Genomic DNA, 17,354 nt, shown 5'->3' on the forward strand with positions numbered 1-17,354 from the left:
ACTTTGTCCATTACAAATAAGATGAAGTATGTATTTTGGGCGTGTGTAGAAATACCAACGCTGTGTCTCCCCCAGTCGCAAATTTTTTGGGGGGAGGGCAGGAGGCTGAAGATGAGGTGAAGGGGCATTTGTTCAAAATAGGTTGAGAACCACTGGTCTAGGATATCAAATATTGCACATGGGTTCCACCCTGCTCATACTGTGTGCGTTCCTCTCAAGGCTTGTGTGGAAACTTAAGGCAAGTGTTTGTATTCTTCACATAGGCTACTCTACACTGGCTCCCTGTCTCTCAGAGAACAGACTTCAAAATTCTCTTGCTAGCATATAAAGCACTGAATGGTTTAGGCCCAAAATACATCAGAGACGTTCTAGTCCAGTATGAACCATCCAGACCACTCAGGTCGTCTGGTGCAGGTCTGCTCTGTGTTCCAAAAGTCAGAACTAAACATGGAGAATCAGCGTTTAGTTTCTATACTCCGTATATCTGGAACAAACTACCAGAAAATATCAGGTCTGCTGAGAGTCTGAGTTCTTTTAAGTCGAGGTTAAAGACTCACCTGTTCACTGCTGCCTTTGACTAAAAGGATTTTTACTTTGCAAATTTTTTATTCTCTTTCGAAACTCTGCGCTGCAACTCTTACTTTAATATGTGTGTTTTTATATGTGTTGTTTTCTTACTTGCTGTTTTTAATCACCTTTTACATGTTTCTTTTATAATGTTTTAAATGTGTTCCTTTTTCCCTGTTGTTGTATTTCAGTATCCTGTGTGAAGCATCTTGAATTGCGTTGTTGCTGAAATATGCCATACAAATAAACTTGCCTTGCCTTTTCTTACATGTATTTGTTAGGTACACCTCTGTATTGTATTGAACGCCCTGAACTGAAACAGTTCAGTACAAACAAGTGCACCGTTACACCCCTAATATATATCATTTGTGTTATTTACAAAATCCAAACAGTGTAATAACATTTAATTTACATCATAAAATAACAATACAAAACAAAAACTCCCACAGACCTAAACATAAAATGCTTGACACAAAATGATTTGCTTAAAAATATACACTACTACCTTAAGTTTCAGCCAATTCAGATGTGATATCCAAAGGAAGAAAATTCCACAGTCTATAACCCGCTTCTTTGAGGATCTATGCTTAAAGGCTATATGTAGCATTTCTACTTTCAGATATTAAAAATAATCTAAAATTATCCTTGGAGTGTAAACGAGTTATGAAGTTATTTGAACAGGGGGTCGGTGGATTTATGTGAGGGAGTAGTGAGTCACACTGTGTCTCATGGTGAGGAAAACAAATTTACGATTTTAGTAGTTGTAAGTGTGTTCTCGTATAAGCCTTCCTCCTGCTGTTAAGAGTTTGGAAAAGAGGATAACAACTCAGTGGTGTATCTTATAATTGATCCAATATTTGATGAGAAGTAGGTGAGGAGCTGCTAGAACTACAGTGGTATCGTCTCCATGGCTCCAATAACCCCCTGATGCATGTGTGAAGGACATATAGTGTAAATTATGCTCTGAATAGACCTCTTTTCTTAGGCCACAACTTCATGCTTATTTCAGATCAGATGCAATGGGCTAAAACATCCATATAACGTGTACTGATGGTTAACATGAGTAAAGCTGAATGACTTCACTTACCCGGTGACGTGGGAAGACAAGCCACAAATGTGCTCCTTTTTTGGCACCACACTGTCATAACACGTGTCCTAAGGGGAGCTCGCGGCTACAGGAAACACTGAGAGGGTCTAAAAGTATGAGAAAATAATTTGTTCGTGGGTGGTGGGTGGATGATTTTTGTGTGTATGAGGATTCCATTGACACCCCTGGTCACAACAAGTTAAAAATTTCCTGTTAATTTCTTAAAAAACAAAAAGAAAAGGAAGGCATTTGAAATTGCCCTAGTGTGAATAATGTAGGTATCCTCATAATGATAGTGAGATATGACTGTGTTTCTGTGATGAAAGTAGAGAATTAAGGAAACCACCAGCTATTAATGTCTTAAACCTTAACCTCATCATCATCTCATAGTTATTCATATCTGAACAGGATATGAAACATTGTCTAAATATATATAGCAGGATAAATACTCATACTAAGACTTGAACGTCATGCTGCATCCATTCATCTGTTGTCTGTTTGTTAACCCATAAAGACCCAAACATCCACCGTCGACCAAAACCATCTACTGATCTAAAATATTTAATAATTCTTCATCCTCTAATCCGATCAATATATGTAAATAATTGGCGTAAAATGCAGTTTGTCATCTTTTCATAGTCATCAGATATGACCTATTTGGACATGTAAACACCATCATCTTCTACAACATTGATTCACCAGTAAAACCCATGGAGTTTGACAAATGATAGTGGATGGAAATGCTTGTTTTTGCATGTAGTCATTGATTTTTTTGTTGAAAAAGTCACTTTTTCTTCAGTTTTCTCCTTTTGATGTAATAATCTTTGAATTTACTGAGTTTTCAGGAACATCTATATTAAGTATAGGACATTAACCCTTTCATGCATGAATTATGAAAACCTTAGTCAAGATTTTTTTCCTGAGTGTTTTTATTCCTCTTTAGGCATGAAAAAAACCCCAAAAAAACAATGTGATTGAAATTTTTTTTGATGAACCTATTTTTTATGGAGTTACAAAAATGTCCGTTCAGCTGGACACCATGTGTTTAATTTTTGAAGCAAAGAAACATGTATTTAAAATGCAATAACAGAAAGTGATAAACTGTGTGAAAACTATGAAATAAAAACTGTTTTAATGCAGTTTATCTAATGTTTGCTCACATTTGATCATACTCTAATACTAGTTATTACTCACTTCATGGAGATAATATGCAAAAAAAAAAACCAACAACTTTTTGTTTAAGAAAACGTTTAATTACAGTCTAATAACAACTAGCAATTGATATACACTCAAACATGTTACTGTAGATCAGGTTTATATAACAACTGTAAGTGTTCTATCTGCACTTTTCTCTTTTATTTTATTTTAATTGATTATTATTTATGTTTATTGATTATGTTTTAATTGTAATTGTGTTTTTAACCTGTCTTTTTTCCATTTTTTTTAAAGCATGTGTATAAATTGTACAATACGAATAAATTTGCCTTATCAACAACAGCAAAGTTACAGTAATGGTATGAATGTCAGTGTATGAGATGATGCATAAGTGAACACTGCGTTGGCTGATATGGAACTAAAACAACAAACCCATGAATATATTGGAGAACAGATGTAGAATAACTGCCCACTGTAGTGACCACTGTACATAAAAAGGGTTAAATATATGGAAATACATGATTTACAGTGGACAATACAAAATAATATTATGATAAATGATGATAAATCACTTAACTAAAGGTTAAATCTAGAGAAATATTCATTTGGAAACTGCCACAGAAGTAGTACTGGGTCTTCATGGGTTAAACATGTCAGACCCAACCACTATTTGTTTACAATCCGAAAAGGCAGCAAGTGGTGATTATAGTGAGATATCTTGACAACAGTTGGTCAGATTGTCATGGATTCCTACTTTTTTCCATCCTCTGACCTTTCATTTACAACCATCTCTAAGTCAAAATTTCCTCCTGACAGGGATTGATATCTGGCTGGACTTTTTTTCTACCCCCACCTGACAGGAATACTGTTTGCACTAATGCAATTTTTACACTCAACACAATGTGGTGTCCATTAATGCTGGACGATATAATGGATGAATAGCAGAGCTGAAACAACAGCTGTAAAGCATCAGTAAGCAGGAAATTATATCATATTATTCAGTGCTGTAAGAGCTACAAAGCACTGTGCACTTACCGAGAGGGCTGTGTGTCTGTACCCTTCTTACTAATAGTCATAAAACAACAATTAATTACCCACAACTTACTCTCAAAGGCAGTAATACACCTGCAAGGACATGACCACACTGCAGACAGCCAAGGTTCTATAGTTATACTGTTGGGATATCTGTTGTTTATTTCTGTTAGGTTCTGTTTTACATTGCAGTTCACAAGGTAAAAATAGAATTAGTTACAAATATATAGGATGTGAAGGTCCATTTGTGGGAGAAAAACATACTGTGATATGCTTCTTCGATAATACCATTCTGTTCCAAAAGATACTTGACACCCTGCATTGTAATAAGTATAGAGAAAAACAAGTGGTGCCAGGCACAACAAACCCCGCCCCTCGCACATATTGTAGCTTATTTTGGCATCGATCCAGCTGATGTCAGCATATCAGTTGCCTCCATATATGTGCCAAGTTTGAAGTAAATTGAAATAAAATTGATGTTTTTATAGACATTTGAAATTTTGCCCATTATAAGTAAATGGGAGAAAAAAAAAGATGTAAAAAATTGATAAAAAATCTGAACTTTGACCTACTTTTCCCAAAATGTAATGACATCTATTCTGGGTCACTGGCAATAAACCTAATTTGGTATGAATTTAACCAATAGTTTTGCTGCTACAGACATGTGAAATTTCACCCATTATAAGTAAATGGGGAAAAAAAAAGATTAAAGAAATTCATAAAAAATTGAAACTTTCACCTACTGTTCCCAAAATGTATTGACATCTATTCTGGGTTTTTTGCAATCTATAAACCCAATTTGGTATGAATTCAACCAATAGTTTTGCTGCTACAGACACGGGAAATTTCACCCATTATAAGTAAATGGGGAAAAAAAAAAAAAAAAAAGATTTTAAAAATTCATAAAAAATTTGAACTTTTACCTACTGTTCCCAAAATGTAATCAGATGAATTCTAGGTCACTGGCAATATATAAACATAATGTGGTATGAAATGAACCAATAGTTTTGCTGGTACAGACATGGGAAATTTCACCCATTTTAAGTAAATGGGGGAAAAAAAGATTAAAGAAATTCATAAAAAATTGAAACTTTCACCTACTGTTCCCAAAATGTAATGACATCTGTTCTGGGTTTTTGGCAATCTATAAACCCAATTTGGTATGAATTCAACCAATAGTTTTGCTGCTACAGACATGGGAAATTCCGCCCATTATAAGTAAATGGGGAAAAAAAAAGATTTTAAAAATTCATAAAAAATTTGAACTTTGACCTACTGTTCCCAAAATGTAATCAGATCAATTCTGGGTCACTGGCAATGTATAAACCTAATTTGGTATGAATTGAAGCAATGGTTTTGCTGCTAGAGTGTTAAACCAAGAAACAAACATACCAAACCAATAATAATACCCCTTGCCTCTCCTTTGGGGGCCGGGGTAAAAATAAGTGACTCTGACGCAGTATTCGTCTTATGTCGTGACTGATGTGTGTTTGTGTGCTCCTCCTCCTCACTTATCTCTGTCTGGCTCCCCTCTTTTCCTCTGGCTCCCCAGGAGGTGTAAACATGTTAATGACATTCACTTAGTGCCGATTTTCTTTAATGTTTTCTCCGGGCTGTCATTATGCTTTCATTATTCCTTCTGACACCATCGAGTGTGTTACAGTCTTGAGCATTTGCTTCATATCAGTCTCCTTTTATCTGTATCTGTATGCTCCTCAGACATCAGCTGTTTATTCTTTTATTTATTTATTTTTTTTTTTTTTTGAGGATAGTCTTGTTGAATTTTTTTTTTTTTTAAACATCTCCTATACTTAAGAAAATTGAACAAGTCACTCAACCGTAACATCAGCTGACATGAAGTGGCAATCTAATCTAATACAAAATGCGACTTATCTCTATGAGGAGATAGTGACAACAGAGTCTGGGATAGAGCAGCTTAGTGCGACTTCCTTTGTTGTGTTTTCCATCGACCTGATTGACACACATGTGCGCAGGTAGGGCCGTCCCCGTCTGGCGTGTTCAGAGTACGAGTGATGCGGCGGACTTGCATGTGTCGTAAAGCTGGTGACATTTACGGAATGAGACGCAGTGTGATTCATGTACTGGTAAGTTGGGACGGGAGTACGGACGGCAAATCACCTTTTACTGCAGCAACACACACAAAGACGCAGATAGATGGCGTGCAATATAGAGCACCCTATCTTTTTGATGTTGTAGTAAATTCCCATTGGTTACGGTGACATGAACTGCGGGAAACGCTCCTTTCTGCAAGCCTCCTCCGACGCCCACTCTCGGGGTCAGTTATACTATCAACAGATTAACGTCCCGAGTTATAGCAACACCTCCTGTTTGTGAGGTCAGTTGAAGCGCAGAGTTGAAAGGTCAAGCGTTGCTGTGGGGTCATTAAGAGCTTATAGATGTAAACTGAGCGACTAAAGGTCACGCATGTTTACCTTTGACACCGTCTTTACTCATGTCTGTATTTAGTTCATATGTATGAGGTTTAGTTTAACCCGTAGGTTGAATAAAACTGCAGCACTACAGGCTTTCAGCGTCGTCAGAAACCAGCTCCAGGGTTTCTATGAGGTTGTATATGCTGGATTTTGGACAATATCATGTGTAGTTCTAACAGTTGAAAGTAACAACAGCAAACGTGTCCAGTGGGGAAATAAATAAATACATACATACACAAACACTTAAAGGAATCATGATGCTTTGTTTGTTTCTTGTAATGACAGCAGTCAGTTGTATTATAAATTACATATATCTCAGAGGTGTATGGGTGCACTCTTTTGTACCTTCAATACAATATGGAGGTGTACCGAACAAATACACGTAGCAGATGAGAAAAACGCAAGCAGTCTGAAAGCAGGATGGACTCATGTGCAGGGTTTCCTCTTTATACATTCAGCAGCAGCAAAAAAACCCAAAACATGACAACAGAGAGTATAACAGAGGCACAGAAGCCGGGCCGGACGTTCGAAGCATGTTAAGTTTCACTTTGAGTTTCCACGGGTTCCTTAACAGCAAAAAGGTTTTTATTTTTTCAGTTCAAGTTGGCAAAATTGAGTGAACCTGCTCCTCTTCTCCTTCACCGTGCCTCTACTGTGGTGTTACTGTGGGGTCACGTTCACAGCACCTCAGGGAATACTGTGAGGCGTTCAAAAACACTCAGTAAATTACAGTGTTTGTCATAAACGAACGTTGAACATACAAAAATACATAACATGTGGGGTGCCTGTTAATGCACAAATGACTGAACAATATTTTGTAGAAATGTCCTATGTCCCACAGGTAGTTACGGAGTGTACCCCCCATACCCCCCCTTCACTGGTCTCCTTCACTGTACCGAACCAAAATTTTTCTGTACTTTTACGCCCCTGAAATATTTAATCTATCCATCTGTCTAGTCCACCTATGTATTTATATATATATTTACACAATAGATAGATAGATAGATAGATAGATAGATATTGACATTTTATAACAGTTCATGATTCTCTTTCAGAAGGTTGTCATGATGTTTTGGCCCCAGTATAACATTATATAGCCTCATCTATAAAATACATCATGGTGACAGCTTATATTACACAATAACACATCCGCTGCATGCTTGACATTGACATAAGATACATATATGATCAAATATTAAACTTGTGTGCATTCAGAAGCCTTCCAGTCTGAACTGTTACTAAAGAAGACACTGTGTCACAATTGAACGGTCCTAGAGCCATCAACAATGGTCTAACTTTTGACAGCTCTAATGTAAGTTGTGGATTTGGTGCTGTGATAAATCTAGTGTGCACTGAAACCCCTGAAGTGCTACACCCCAAACTGGGGTTTACCGTTTCCTCACAGCCATGCCTTTCTCTTCCTGTCCATACTTCATTTCTTCTTTCTGTCTCCCCACTGCCTGCTTCCTTTTTGTCTTTCTCTTCCTGTTTTTTTTTTTTTGAGGATGTCTAAAGTATAGGAATGATCAGACCAGCCCATGTGCAGCTGACTTCCATTCAGCGCTATAATAGCTGATGCTTCGTGCAGCTGAGGCCCCATTCAACACCAGAATGGCTGCTCGTTGCCCAGTTCCGCCACTTGAGTTGTCTGTGGTTCAAAGCTGCTCGCTCCTCCATCAGGCTCTCCCTCCATCTGCCATCCGTCTTGGCTAATTTCATGGAGTTAATCCTCCATATTTTGTAGTATTGTACAACTGATGCATGTGAGGGATTGTGCTTCTTAATGTTTTTTTCTTTAAACTTAACTGGGCTGAATCTAAAGAAGATGCTCATCTACTCCAGACGGTGTCGTTTCTGAACAACCACCACAGATACATATATTTTATTTATTTTATTATGTTTCTCTTGCCAGCGTGTCTGTCAAAATCAAAGCAATTTCACACAAGATAAAACCGTATCATATCCAGTCCACATCTTCTATATTTCTGACCATAGAGAGATAAACGTCCACCATTTTCCCTTTTTCTGAAAAAATAAAAACTATGGTTAATAGTTAGAAATAAATCATTTTTCGATACCATCTAAATTTCATTAATTTATTCGTTTATTTGTTAGGGACAGTGCACGTTAACGAACATCTGTATTGAATCATGCTGGATTATAGCAAAAATACTAATTTGCTTACATTGTCACTTGGCACACAAGAAAAAAAACATACAAATAAGACTCAATAAAAGTACAACTCATTCAAAATACAACACATCATCAGCTACACATGTTGTGTTTGTCTATTTAAAATAGAATTTTACATGTAAAGGAACTTGTAGGTAGGACAGTGACATCCAGTTTTGTGTGAAACTGCTTAATGGACTGCATCTCTCAACTCATACAATATACAGCAGTGACACCAAAACAACCATTATCTCAGCATATTTCACCTCATTCATTACATGAGGTGAAAGTCACTACACATCTGGTCATACTGGAGCAGCAGAGACGTCTCCAGTGACTCTGAACAGACTGTGGAGACAGTTATGATGACATTACTTATGTGTCTTTGGGGCACATAGTCTTACATTTGTGTTTTGCACCAAACTATGACTTTGTAGACTTGTAAAAATTATCTTATAAATCAAAACATCATGGCTATGAATGATGGCATTATTCAAATTTTATGAAAAATGTACATGTCTCATGCTAAGTACTGTAATATGTTTTTTCCCTAAAATGACGTCTTATGTGGAACAACAGGAATGGGCCAGTACCAGCTCTATTGTGGGATATAACATGTATTAACATTCATTACCTCAGAAAGAAAGACAGCTCTTGCTCTGAAAAAAAAAAAAGAAAAAAAAAAGTCTGTGCCATAATAAATCAACACAACCATCATGATCTGCCAGATACTTTGTCCACAGTCTGTTCATACTCCATCTAATATCAGTACTAGCGATAATAACAATGATAATATGAACTCCACTCCAAGTAACAAATCCGTTGATGGAATTAATAGACTGAATAGAAGAATCCAGTCCCAGGAGGATATAAAGATCAAGGAACTGATTAGAAATATACATATTTGTATTAGTTTATTCACAGCAGAGTTGAGTTTCTGAGTGTGATGGATATGAGGGGGTGTTTTTGTGTCTAATTCCTGCTTCTCTGGCAGTAAACCAAACTAATCTTCAATATATGAACATAATTTAAGAGTTTTGAAGTCTTGAAGCCCTTCAGCATAATGTATGAGCAAAAACGAAATCATACAAATTTATGAAACAACCATGAATATGACTCAACAGATAAACATCAGCCACTACCATCTGTTACTGTCATGTTATTTGCCGAAAGCTGATGGCAGTCAACAAGGCCGATGTTGGCTGATATCAGTGTTTCGCAACAGCAAATTATGTTTCAGCCAACAGAAAAACAAAACACAATTTCCTGATGATGGTCCAGGTTTCGTTAAAAAGAATTTCAATAAGCTGTAGCACTTACCATCAAAACAGTGTTCAGTTTTTTAGTTTAAATAAATAACTAGTATGTAAGGTTACATTCAGGCTGTAGGAAAATCTGCTGTTTTTACTCATACTATCCTTTTTTTTTAATCCCTTAAACATTGTGGACAGGACAAATCACAATGCAGTGTCATCTGTTTGATTCACATTTTGGGCTTTCCGAACATACACCAGTTGCCGTTTTGCGCTCACTGGGTGAAAATGATGTCTGCCTTCCCTGTGTTTGTCCCAGCGCCCCGAGGGCCTCGTGTTCATTGTTGTATAGAGCGCAGACTTGAGCAAAGCCTGACATTTGCTGAACTGCGAAGAGGCCACAGAGGTGAAGTGACTGGACTGTAGCAAAGAGTGAGATAACGGTGAAGAGGAGGGCTCCACTGCATTACTAATGAGGGCTCTTTGACCCCGTGTACCTGCTCCAGCAAAACTGAAACACATTCCTCCTGGAGTTTGGAGTGTAATTTCAGATTTTTGTCTGGCTGTAAGTGCAGACTTTGTCACAATGACAAATTCATTGTTTGCGAGCTGGAGTTTTCTTTGAGTCGGAACGTTAGATTTCCCAGTGGAGTAGACAATATAAAGGACTTTGCAGAAATTCTGACGCATTATCTATTTTTCACACTCCCTCCTTCTTTTACAGACATCAGTAACCAAGAAAATGCCCACATTATACTCAGAATTTACTGTTTTCTGTCTGTGTGTGATGTGTAGTTGTGCTTAGAGGCAGTTTCTACAATAGGGAAACCCAGGAATGCTTCTGTTGTGTAAATCCGTGACCCACTAGCCTCTGTTTGTGCTGGAGAGCTACTGCCGGCTCCGCACATGGCTCAGCGTATTCAGAGTGTTCGATCTATGTTTATACCTTTACATGTGAGTAGAAGTGTGTGTGTGTGTGTGTGTGTGTCTGCTGCATGTTTGGGCATGGTGCCGTCCCACCTCACCCTTCTGACGCTAAGCAGCTTTTGCTTGATCACCATCTGTTCAACCAGTCTGTGTTTGTGCACCGAGGATGCCTCACACTCCTCACCCACTCGGGCGTATACACACACACACACACACACATCGACACACACATGCACAGTTGAGCGATGCTGTTTGTGTTCATCCCCAGTCAGTATTGCACTGTCTGCCTTAGCCAGGGGTGGTGTTTTGTTTAGCTGTGAAGTGGATGCGCTCACATTATCACGATGGTTGAGCTGAGTCTAATTTGCTGTGGGATGGGTAATTCACAGAAGGCTGCAGGTAGTGTCGGAGTTTGCGGCGCGTTTATGTTTATTGGATGGTTGCCGTGTCTCTGAGCAAGTTAAAAGCTGCTCAGCTGGTGAACCCAGCAAGTGGAGTGTGTTTCAGTTCACCCACAGGACACAGACAGATGTGAAAATCCACAGAAGCATACGATCTAGCAGCACACTGTTTCTTAGCTGTAATTGATTTTCTTGTTTTTTTTAACCCTTTGTAAGGTTTTAGGCTCTGAGATGAACTGGTGACATGTCTAGGGTGTACCCCATGTTTACCCATTAGTAGCTGGTGTAGGCATCAGCACCTCCACAATGCTCCTGACGATTAAGCAGTTCAGAAAATGAATGAATTAATAACGAATATTTTTGCTTTTCTGGCATTGACATAAAACATCATCAAAATTTCAAGCCCCAAAATGGTCAGATTAATGTTAAACATTTAAGAGTGTGTGGTTTTTATGCTTTAGGTCGGACTCTGTAGAGGTGTCAAACTTTCAAGCACCTCTGAACATTTACACACTTAATGAAATTATAGCAGATAGCAGCATTATATGCAAGGTAAAAAAAAAAAATAGAAGGCTGTAGGACGGAACATGTCATATATAGAACAGAATGTGAATCCACTTGAAACAACTTTGTGATGTGATATTGGGCTGTATAAATAAAACTTGACTCATGTCAACCTTTGGTGTCATATTTATCAAAGATATGTGTAGACAGTGTGAAGCAGGTCAAAAATTTCTATATGCTTGATCAGATAATGTAATGTAAGTAATAATAATAATAATGTAAGTAATAAATAGGGCTGGGTGATACGGAAAAAAATCATATCATGATAATTTTTTTTCAAATTGCTATTTTTGTCAAGATTCAATTTTCCGTTACTCATAAGTTAGTTGTGAAGACATCAGAAGGTTATTTTTTTTTACTCTTAATCCATTGGATTTGAGTGATTTTTTTTTTTTTTTTTGGTAGGTTTAAGGGCTGCCCTAAGACTTTCAAGGCCACAATTCTCATAATTTTCATCTTATTACACTTATTTGAGCTAATTATTTTCAGCTGATATTCATCTGTAGTTATCTTATAGACAACATCTGAAAACCCACATCCAGCTTCATCTCATTGTACCTGCATCATCTTGAGAAGCATAACCTTACCTTTCATATCATTGTCAGGTTTTTTTGTATTTTCCATAAATAAGCTTTATATATTCAGGGCATTTCTGTCAAATCTGTCCTCCTACAGTAATATTTATTTACCAAAGCATAAAAGGCAAAAAGTAAAGCAGTTTGTATTTCTGTGATTCAGTAGGTCAGTGCTAACTTTGTTGCACCCCCCCATCCAGCCTCCTATCCAGGGAGCCTCCTATCCTTTCACCCTCTGCATGCTGGGATCCTGGGACAGGCTCTAAAAATAAGCAATATTTATTTAAAATTATGATCCAGTATGCATGTTGTGATTAATTTATTTATGTTGGTGCTTCTGCCCTTGGTTCATCCTCACCTATCCAACACATACACCTAACACAGATTAATCCACTGTGTGTTACAAGTCAGTTCATGCTCATTATCCAACTACTGTGCAGTTTAGCTTGGAGCTTTATTTAGGAAGTATCCTCCCGCCCTATTGTTGTAACCCTGACCTCTGCTGGCTTGTTGGTTCTGACCTGCAGCCTTTCAGCAGCAGACCTCTGTTTATCCCATTGACTGAATGGGATGATACACTCGCTCCACGGGAGGTGTAATTCAGTGTGTGAACTCTTCAGCCTCAGCGATGAGAACGAAAAGAGCAGCCCGGGCGTCTCTGTGTGAACCGATATGCTGCTACACAAAACTGGTGTCCGTCGGGAGCAGACATAACCCACGCTCTGCTGCTGTGTACTCTCTGCTCTTTGTTTATGCCTCTGGGGTTAGAATTTTAACTTAACTTTTAAGCTTTAAGTAATAAAATGCAGAGAGGAAATGTAGTGCATTGACTTTTTGTCTTTTGAACATCAGTTCCTATGATAAGCTGTGGCATATTTGGAGAAAAAAAAATAGAACTGAATGATTTAGTATTGATTTTAGCCTCTAGTTTCGAATGGATATACACTGGTGCAGCGCAAATTAAATGACTGTTCTTTTTTGTTGGTGTTTCTTTGTTGTTTAGGGGCCCCTTCAGCGTGGTGAGGAGATGCATCAACCGAGAGACAGGACAGCAGTTTGCTGTCAAAATTGTGGATGTGGCCCAGTTCACCTCCAGTCCTGGACTCAGCACAGAGGGTAAGAGATCACAGTGCATTGATGTCAGTATAATTCATGTTCCACGGTGTGTTTTTTCCTCTTATCTTTTTAGGTGCTCATAATCATTACTAAAGAACATTACTTTTAGTAGCTTTTTAATCATTATACTCAGAGATTACAACAGAGGAGTCAAATATTTTTGTGTCTCATCTCAGATTTACTGTTTCTCTTAAAACTGCACTGAGAAATTTCCCTGCACTGTTTGTCTTTTGCAAATTCCACTGAAGATGTGTTAAACCATGCCTACAGCACTGGATCAGCACTTTTGTTTACATGAAACGTAAAGTGAATATGAAGCAAGTTTTGATCAGTTACGTGAGTAAAAGGTTCGCAATGCTAGAATTTACTGAAAACAAAACAAAAAACCATGTCCATGTACCATTAAGTGCATTAACTCTATGCTATAAAATGCAAAAATGACCTCAGGGAAGTGTTTTTGTGAAAATGGGATTTTTTTTTGTGTGTGTGTGTGTGTGTGTGTGCAAAATACATGAACAATAGCACAACTAAAAACTGTGGAAGCCAATGCACATAACATGGATTTTGCTGAAGTTTCGCTCATTAGCAGTGTAATTATTCTCCAAATCAATTTTTAGATACTCTTAGGGCTGGATTTACTAAGATCCCAATTTGCATGTACTAGTTTGCGTGTGCAGTCTAGAATTTTGTATGTGGGGTTGTTTGTGGGTGATTTGCTGAGAGTGATTGCGTAAATGGCAACAGGTGCAAACATGTTGGAGACATGACTATTTAAATGAGGGTTTTTTGTGCTTTTTGTTGGTTTGCAGCGTGGTGAGTTTGGAGAGATGAAAGCGCAATGCTACATTCGGCCCTATAGAATTAGAGGTGTTGGTAGAGGAAGCAAATAAACACTTAATGGAGTTACAGCAAAGAAGCCTTGTTTGGTCTCATTCAAGGAGTCCAGAGTGTGGAAACCTAATAAACCTGGCCATCTGGCACGACATGGCATTTAGGACTTCAGGCAGCACATCTGAAAAACAGGATAGGGAGAGCCCAGCTGTAATAGGTGCCGTACACTGAAATGACCCAGATGCAAAAAAATGTAAACTTTCCAGGAGTTTTGTCACTGCAGGTATTGCATGACTCCTTCTCATGTCTGGCTCCAAATCTGCTCTGACTTCCTCCGACAGCTCCAAAATGACAAGGCTGGATAGGCGAGATGTTTTAATGAGTGTTTCCTCATTCATTCCAAAAATGTTCACACAAGGGTGAAAAATGCCTTCTCTGCGTCTTGTTTCATCGTTTCGATGTCTCCTACTTGTGACAATAACCGCAGCCATGTGTGCGCAAGTACTCATACAAACCGCCTGCACCTCCCTTTGAGACGGGTTTAATATCGAGGCAGTTTCAATGTGCAAAATTGATTTTAAGTTTGATAAATCACTGCTAAATTAACCCTTTCACGCATGACGTCCACATTTTTCAACACGTAGTTTCAGCTCACTTTCCAAAAGGTTCTAAAGGCAATATTCTCCAAACCACATGGGGGCAGTCTATGTAGACCTGAAGCAATACAATGAAAGAAGGATCATCTTAGTTTTAGAATGTGGACTGATCTGTGATCTCTCAAAGTTAACCTCCTAAGACCCAGCCATGAGTTTACTGTCCACGTTTATGGACAAGAGTGTAACAGCTTTATACAACCCCCCCCCACAAAAATTAATAAATAAATAAGTCCACCGCAAAGGACATTCCATAAAAAGTCTAAAAAATGCATCTGAAAAAACTGTTGCATCATGATGTTTCCAATATAGGCAATTATTTAATTAAAAAAAAGGAAAAAAAAAAAGCAGAAACTCTATATCTTCTTAATTAAACCATATTTTAAAAAATGTAAATAAAAAATTCCAAATGCATTTCAACTTTAGCCTAATTTTGAGTAATAAAATCAATCTAAACAAAAATCTAGATACTTTTTTTCGTAATTCATGCATGAAAGGGCTAATATATTTACATTTTCTCCTCCCAGCACACGCACAACTGTGTGTAAATGCCCCATATTACATATTCATTGTGGCAAAAATACTAACTGGATGCAGACGCACTATTTTGAAAGACACAACCCTTAGTGCGCAGTTAGTAAATCAGTCGGTACATTTTTATACGCACAAACCTTTAGTAAATCCGGGCCTTACACCCTTTTTTGATACTTTATATTGTTATTGACAACTGTGCAGATTTCTCTCATACTTGTGGCGTGTGTTACTAATGTAGAGAAAGGCGGCTGAGTGTCGTCTAGACGAGTCGGCCTCAGGTCTTATCACATATCTCCCACTGGCAGAAGCTGCAGTGGAGGGGAGGGATGGGTAGAACAAGAGAGGTGGGGAGATTGAATTAAAGATATTTGAAAAGGTGGGGTGGGTGTTAGAAGACAGAAGGTGAACTGAGACGGCTGAAACCGATTTAAAGACAGGCAGATCTTTGTTAGAAAAAGAGAATGTGACCGGTGCGCTTGGAGACAGGTTTACTACAGTCTATATATCAAGCATGTATTGGGAGAAAATAATGAATGGCCCAACAGTATGTCACCCTTTCCTCCAAGTATTCATATATCTTTGCATGGACAGTATGTTTCACCTGATACGGCACAGCAACAGAAAACAGCACAAGTTCAGAAATTCAGGATTTTGTAAAAGAGAGCAGTTTATAGTGATTCTTTACTCAGTCAGCGCTTAATCTGTTCAGATAGCTCAAATGAACCTACACAGATTTATCCAAGTCAGAAAAACCGACTTAAAACACATTTAGATCACATTCTCCTGCCAGTGGCTGCAGATATGTGGTGTTTGGTCTGGTTTTATAAAGCTGCTTGGCTGAAACAACAATCCACAGAGCAAAAATTTACACATAATTATCTGAAGTGTAAATGTATAACTGCAATACAGTCAGAAAAAAATATTAGACCAACCTTGTTTTCTTCAGTTTCTTGTTCATTTTAATGCCTGGTACAACTAAAGGTACATTTGTTTGGACAAATATAATGATAACAACAAAAATAGCTCATAAGAGTTTAATTTCAGAGCTGATATCTATCCATTTTCCATGTTTTCTTGATAATAACCAAAATCACTTAAGTTCGTACATCAATACCTATGGCATTGTACTGACAAAAACAGTGCTTTTAGGCATTCCATGTTTTCTTTTCTGTCTGTTTTAGTCACATGATACACACAGGAGTTAGTACTTGATTGCATAACCATTGTTTTTAATGGTCTAATAATTTTTTCCATGACTGTATATTACCAAAAGTGGGTGTGATACTGTATGTAATAGACATTAGCTAAACTGGTACACACATTTTACCATTTAAAGTTATGTTCTGCTCTGTCATTTGTACCATTTACCATGTTTGCTGTGATGTTATTTACCTTTTACAGTATGTCGGATATGTAAAAGCTGTGACACAGTGAATGTGTGTTTCTTGACTGAAGCCTCTGAGTTAATACTGATAGCATGTGGATTAAGTGATGCTCCACTCACTGTGGAAGGAAAAGCTCCATGTGACGGGGATCTGAATTATCTCTGTTTCTGTAACACTTGACAGCAAAGCCTCCATAAATACCTTTCGACATATTGTAATTTAAGTGGAATAAAAGGGCATGAGACTTCTGCATGTACTCCTTGGGTGGGAAGCTGAGATCCTGAGCTTTTCGACATTATATAACAATTTACAGTAAAAATGTGATGTAGAAACTTCCACACAGGGTAAATAACACCTGGAAATAACAAAAAATTAAGCCATAATATGGATACTGAATGTTCAAGACCAGAGAGCATGTCTGATTAGATGGAAAATAGTTGAAAGTTTATTTCTGCTATCTCAAAAAGTTTTGTTATAGACATTTACAGTTCTTTCTGATAATAAATATGCTAAAAACTTAAAGTCTGTTCTTTTCTTTTTTTGCTAAAACGCACTGTTTTAAGCATTGAATTGCAAGAATTGGCAAAAAAGACATTTTCTGATGCTTTTCCATTGACCTTCAAATTGTGCAATTATAACTTGTGCATAA

At 37.7% G+C, this 17,354-nt stretch overlaps 1 protein-coding gene across 17 annotated transcripts in view; it reads left to right on the forward strand.

The window, feature by feature from the left end:
• caska (calcium/calmodulin-dependent serine protein kinase a) overlaps positions 1-17,354 on the forward strand; it is a 198,879-nt gene that overhangs the window by 56,399 nt on the left and 125,126 nt on the right. For all 17 annotated transcript variants that reach the window (XM_030125752.1, XM_030125754.1, XM_030125745.1 and 14 more), the window contains exon 2: positions 13,190-13,302. In XM_030125752.1, the coding sequence (XP_029981612.1) occupies positions 13,190-13,302 (113 nt within the window). The remainder of the gene's footprint in view (positions 1-13,189; positions 13,303-17,354) is intronic.

This window comes from Sphaeramia orbicularis, chromosome 21 (genome assembly GCF_902148855.1).
Source record: "Sphaeramia orbicularis chromosome 21, fSphaOr1.1, whole genome shotgun sequence".
Taxonomy (NCBI): domain Eukaryota; kingdom Metazoa; phylum Chordata; class Actinopteri; order Kurtiformes; family Apogonidae; genus Sphaeramia; species Sphaeramia orbicularis.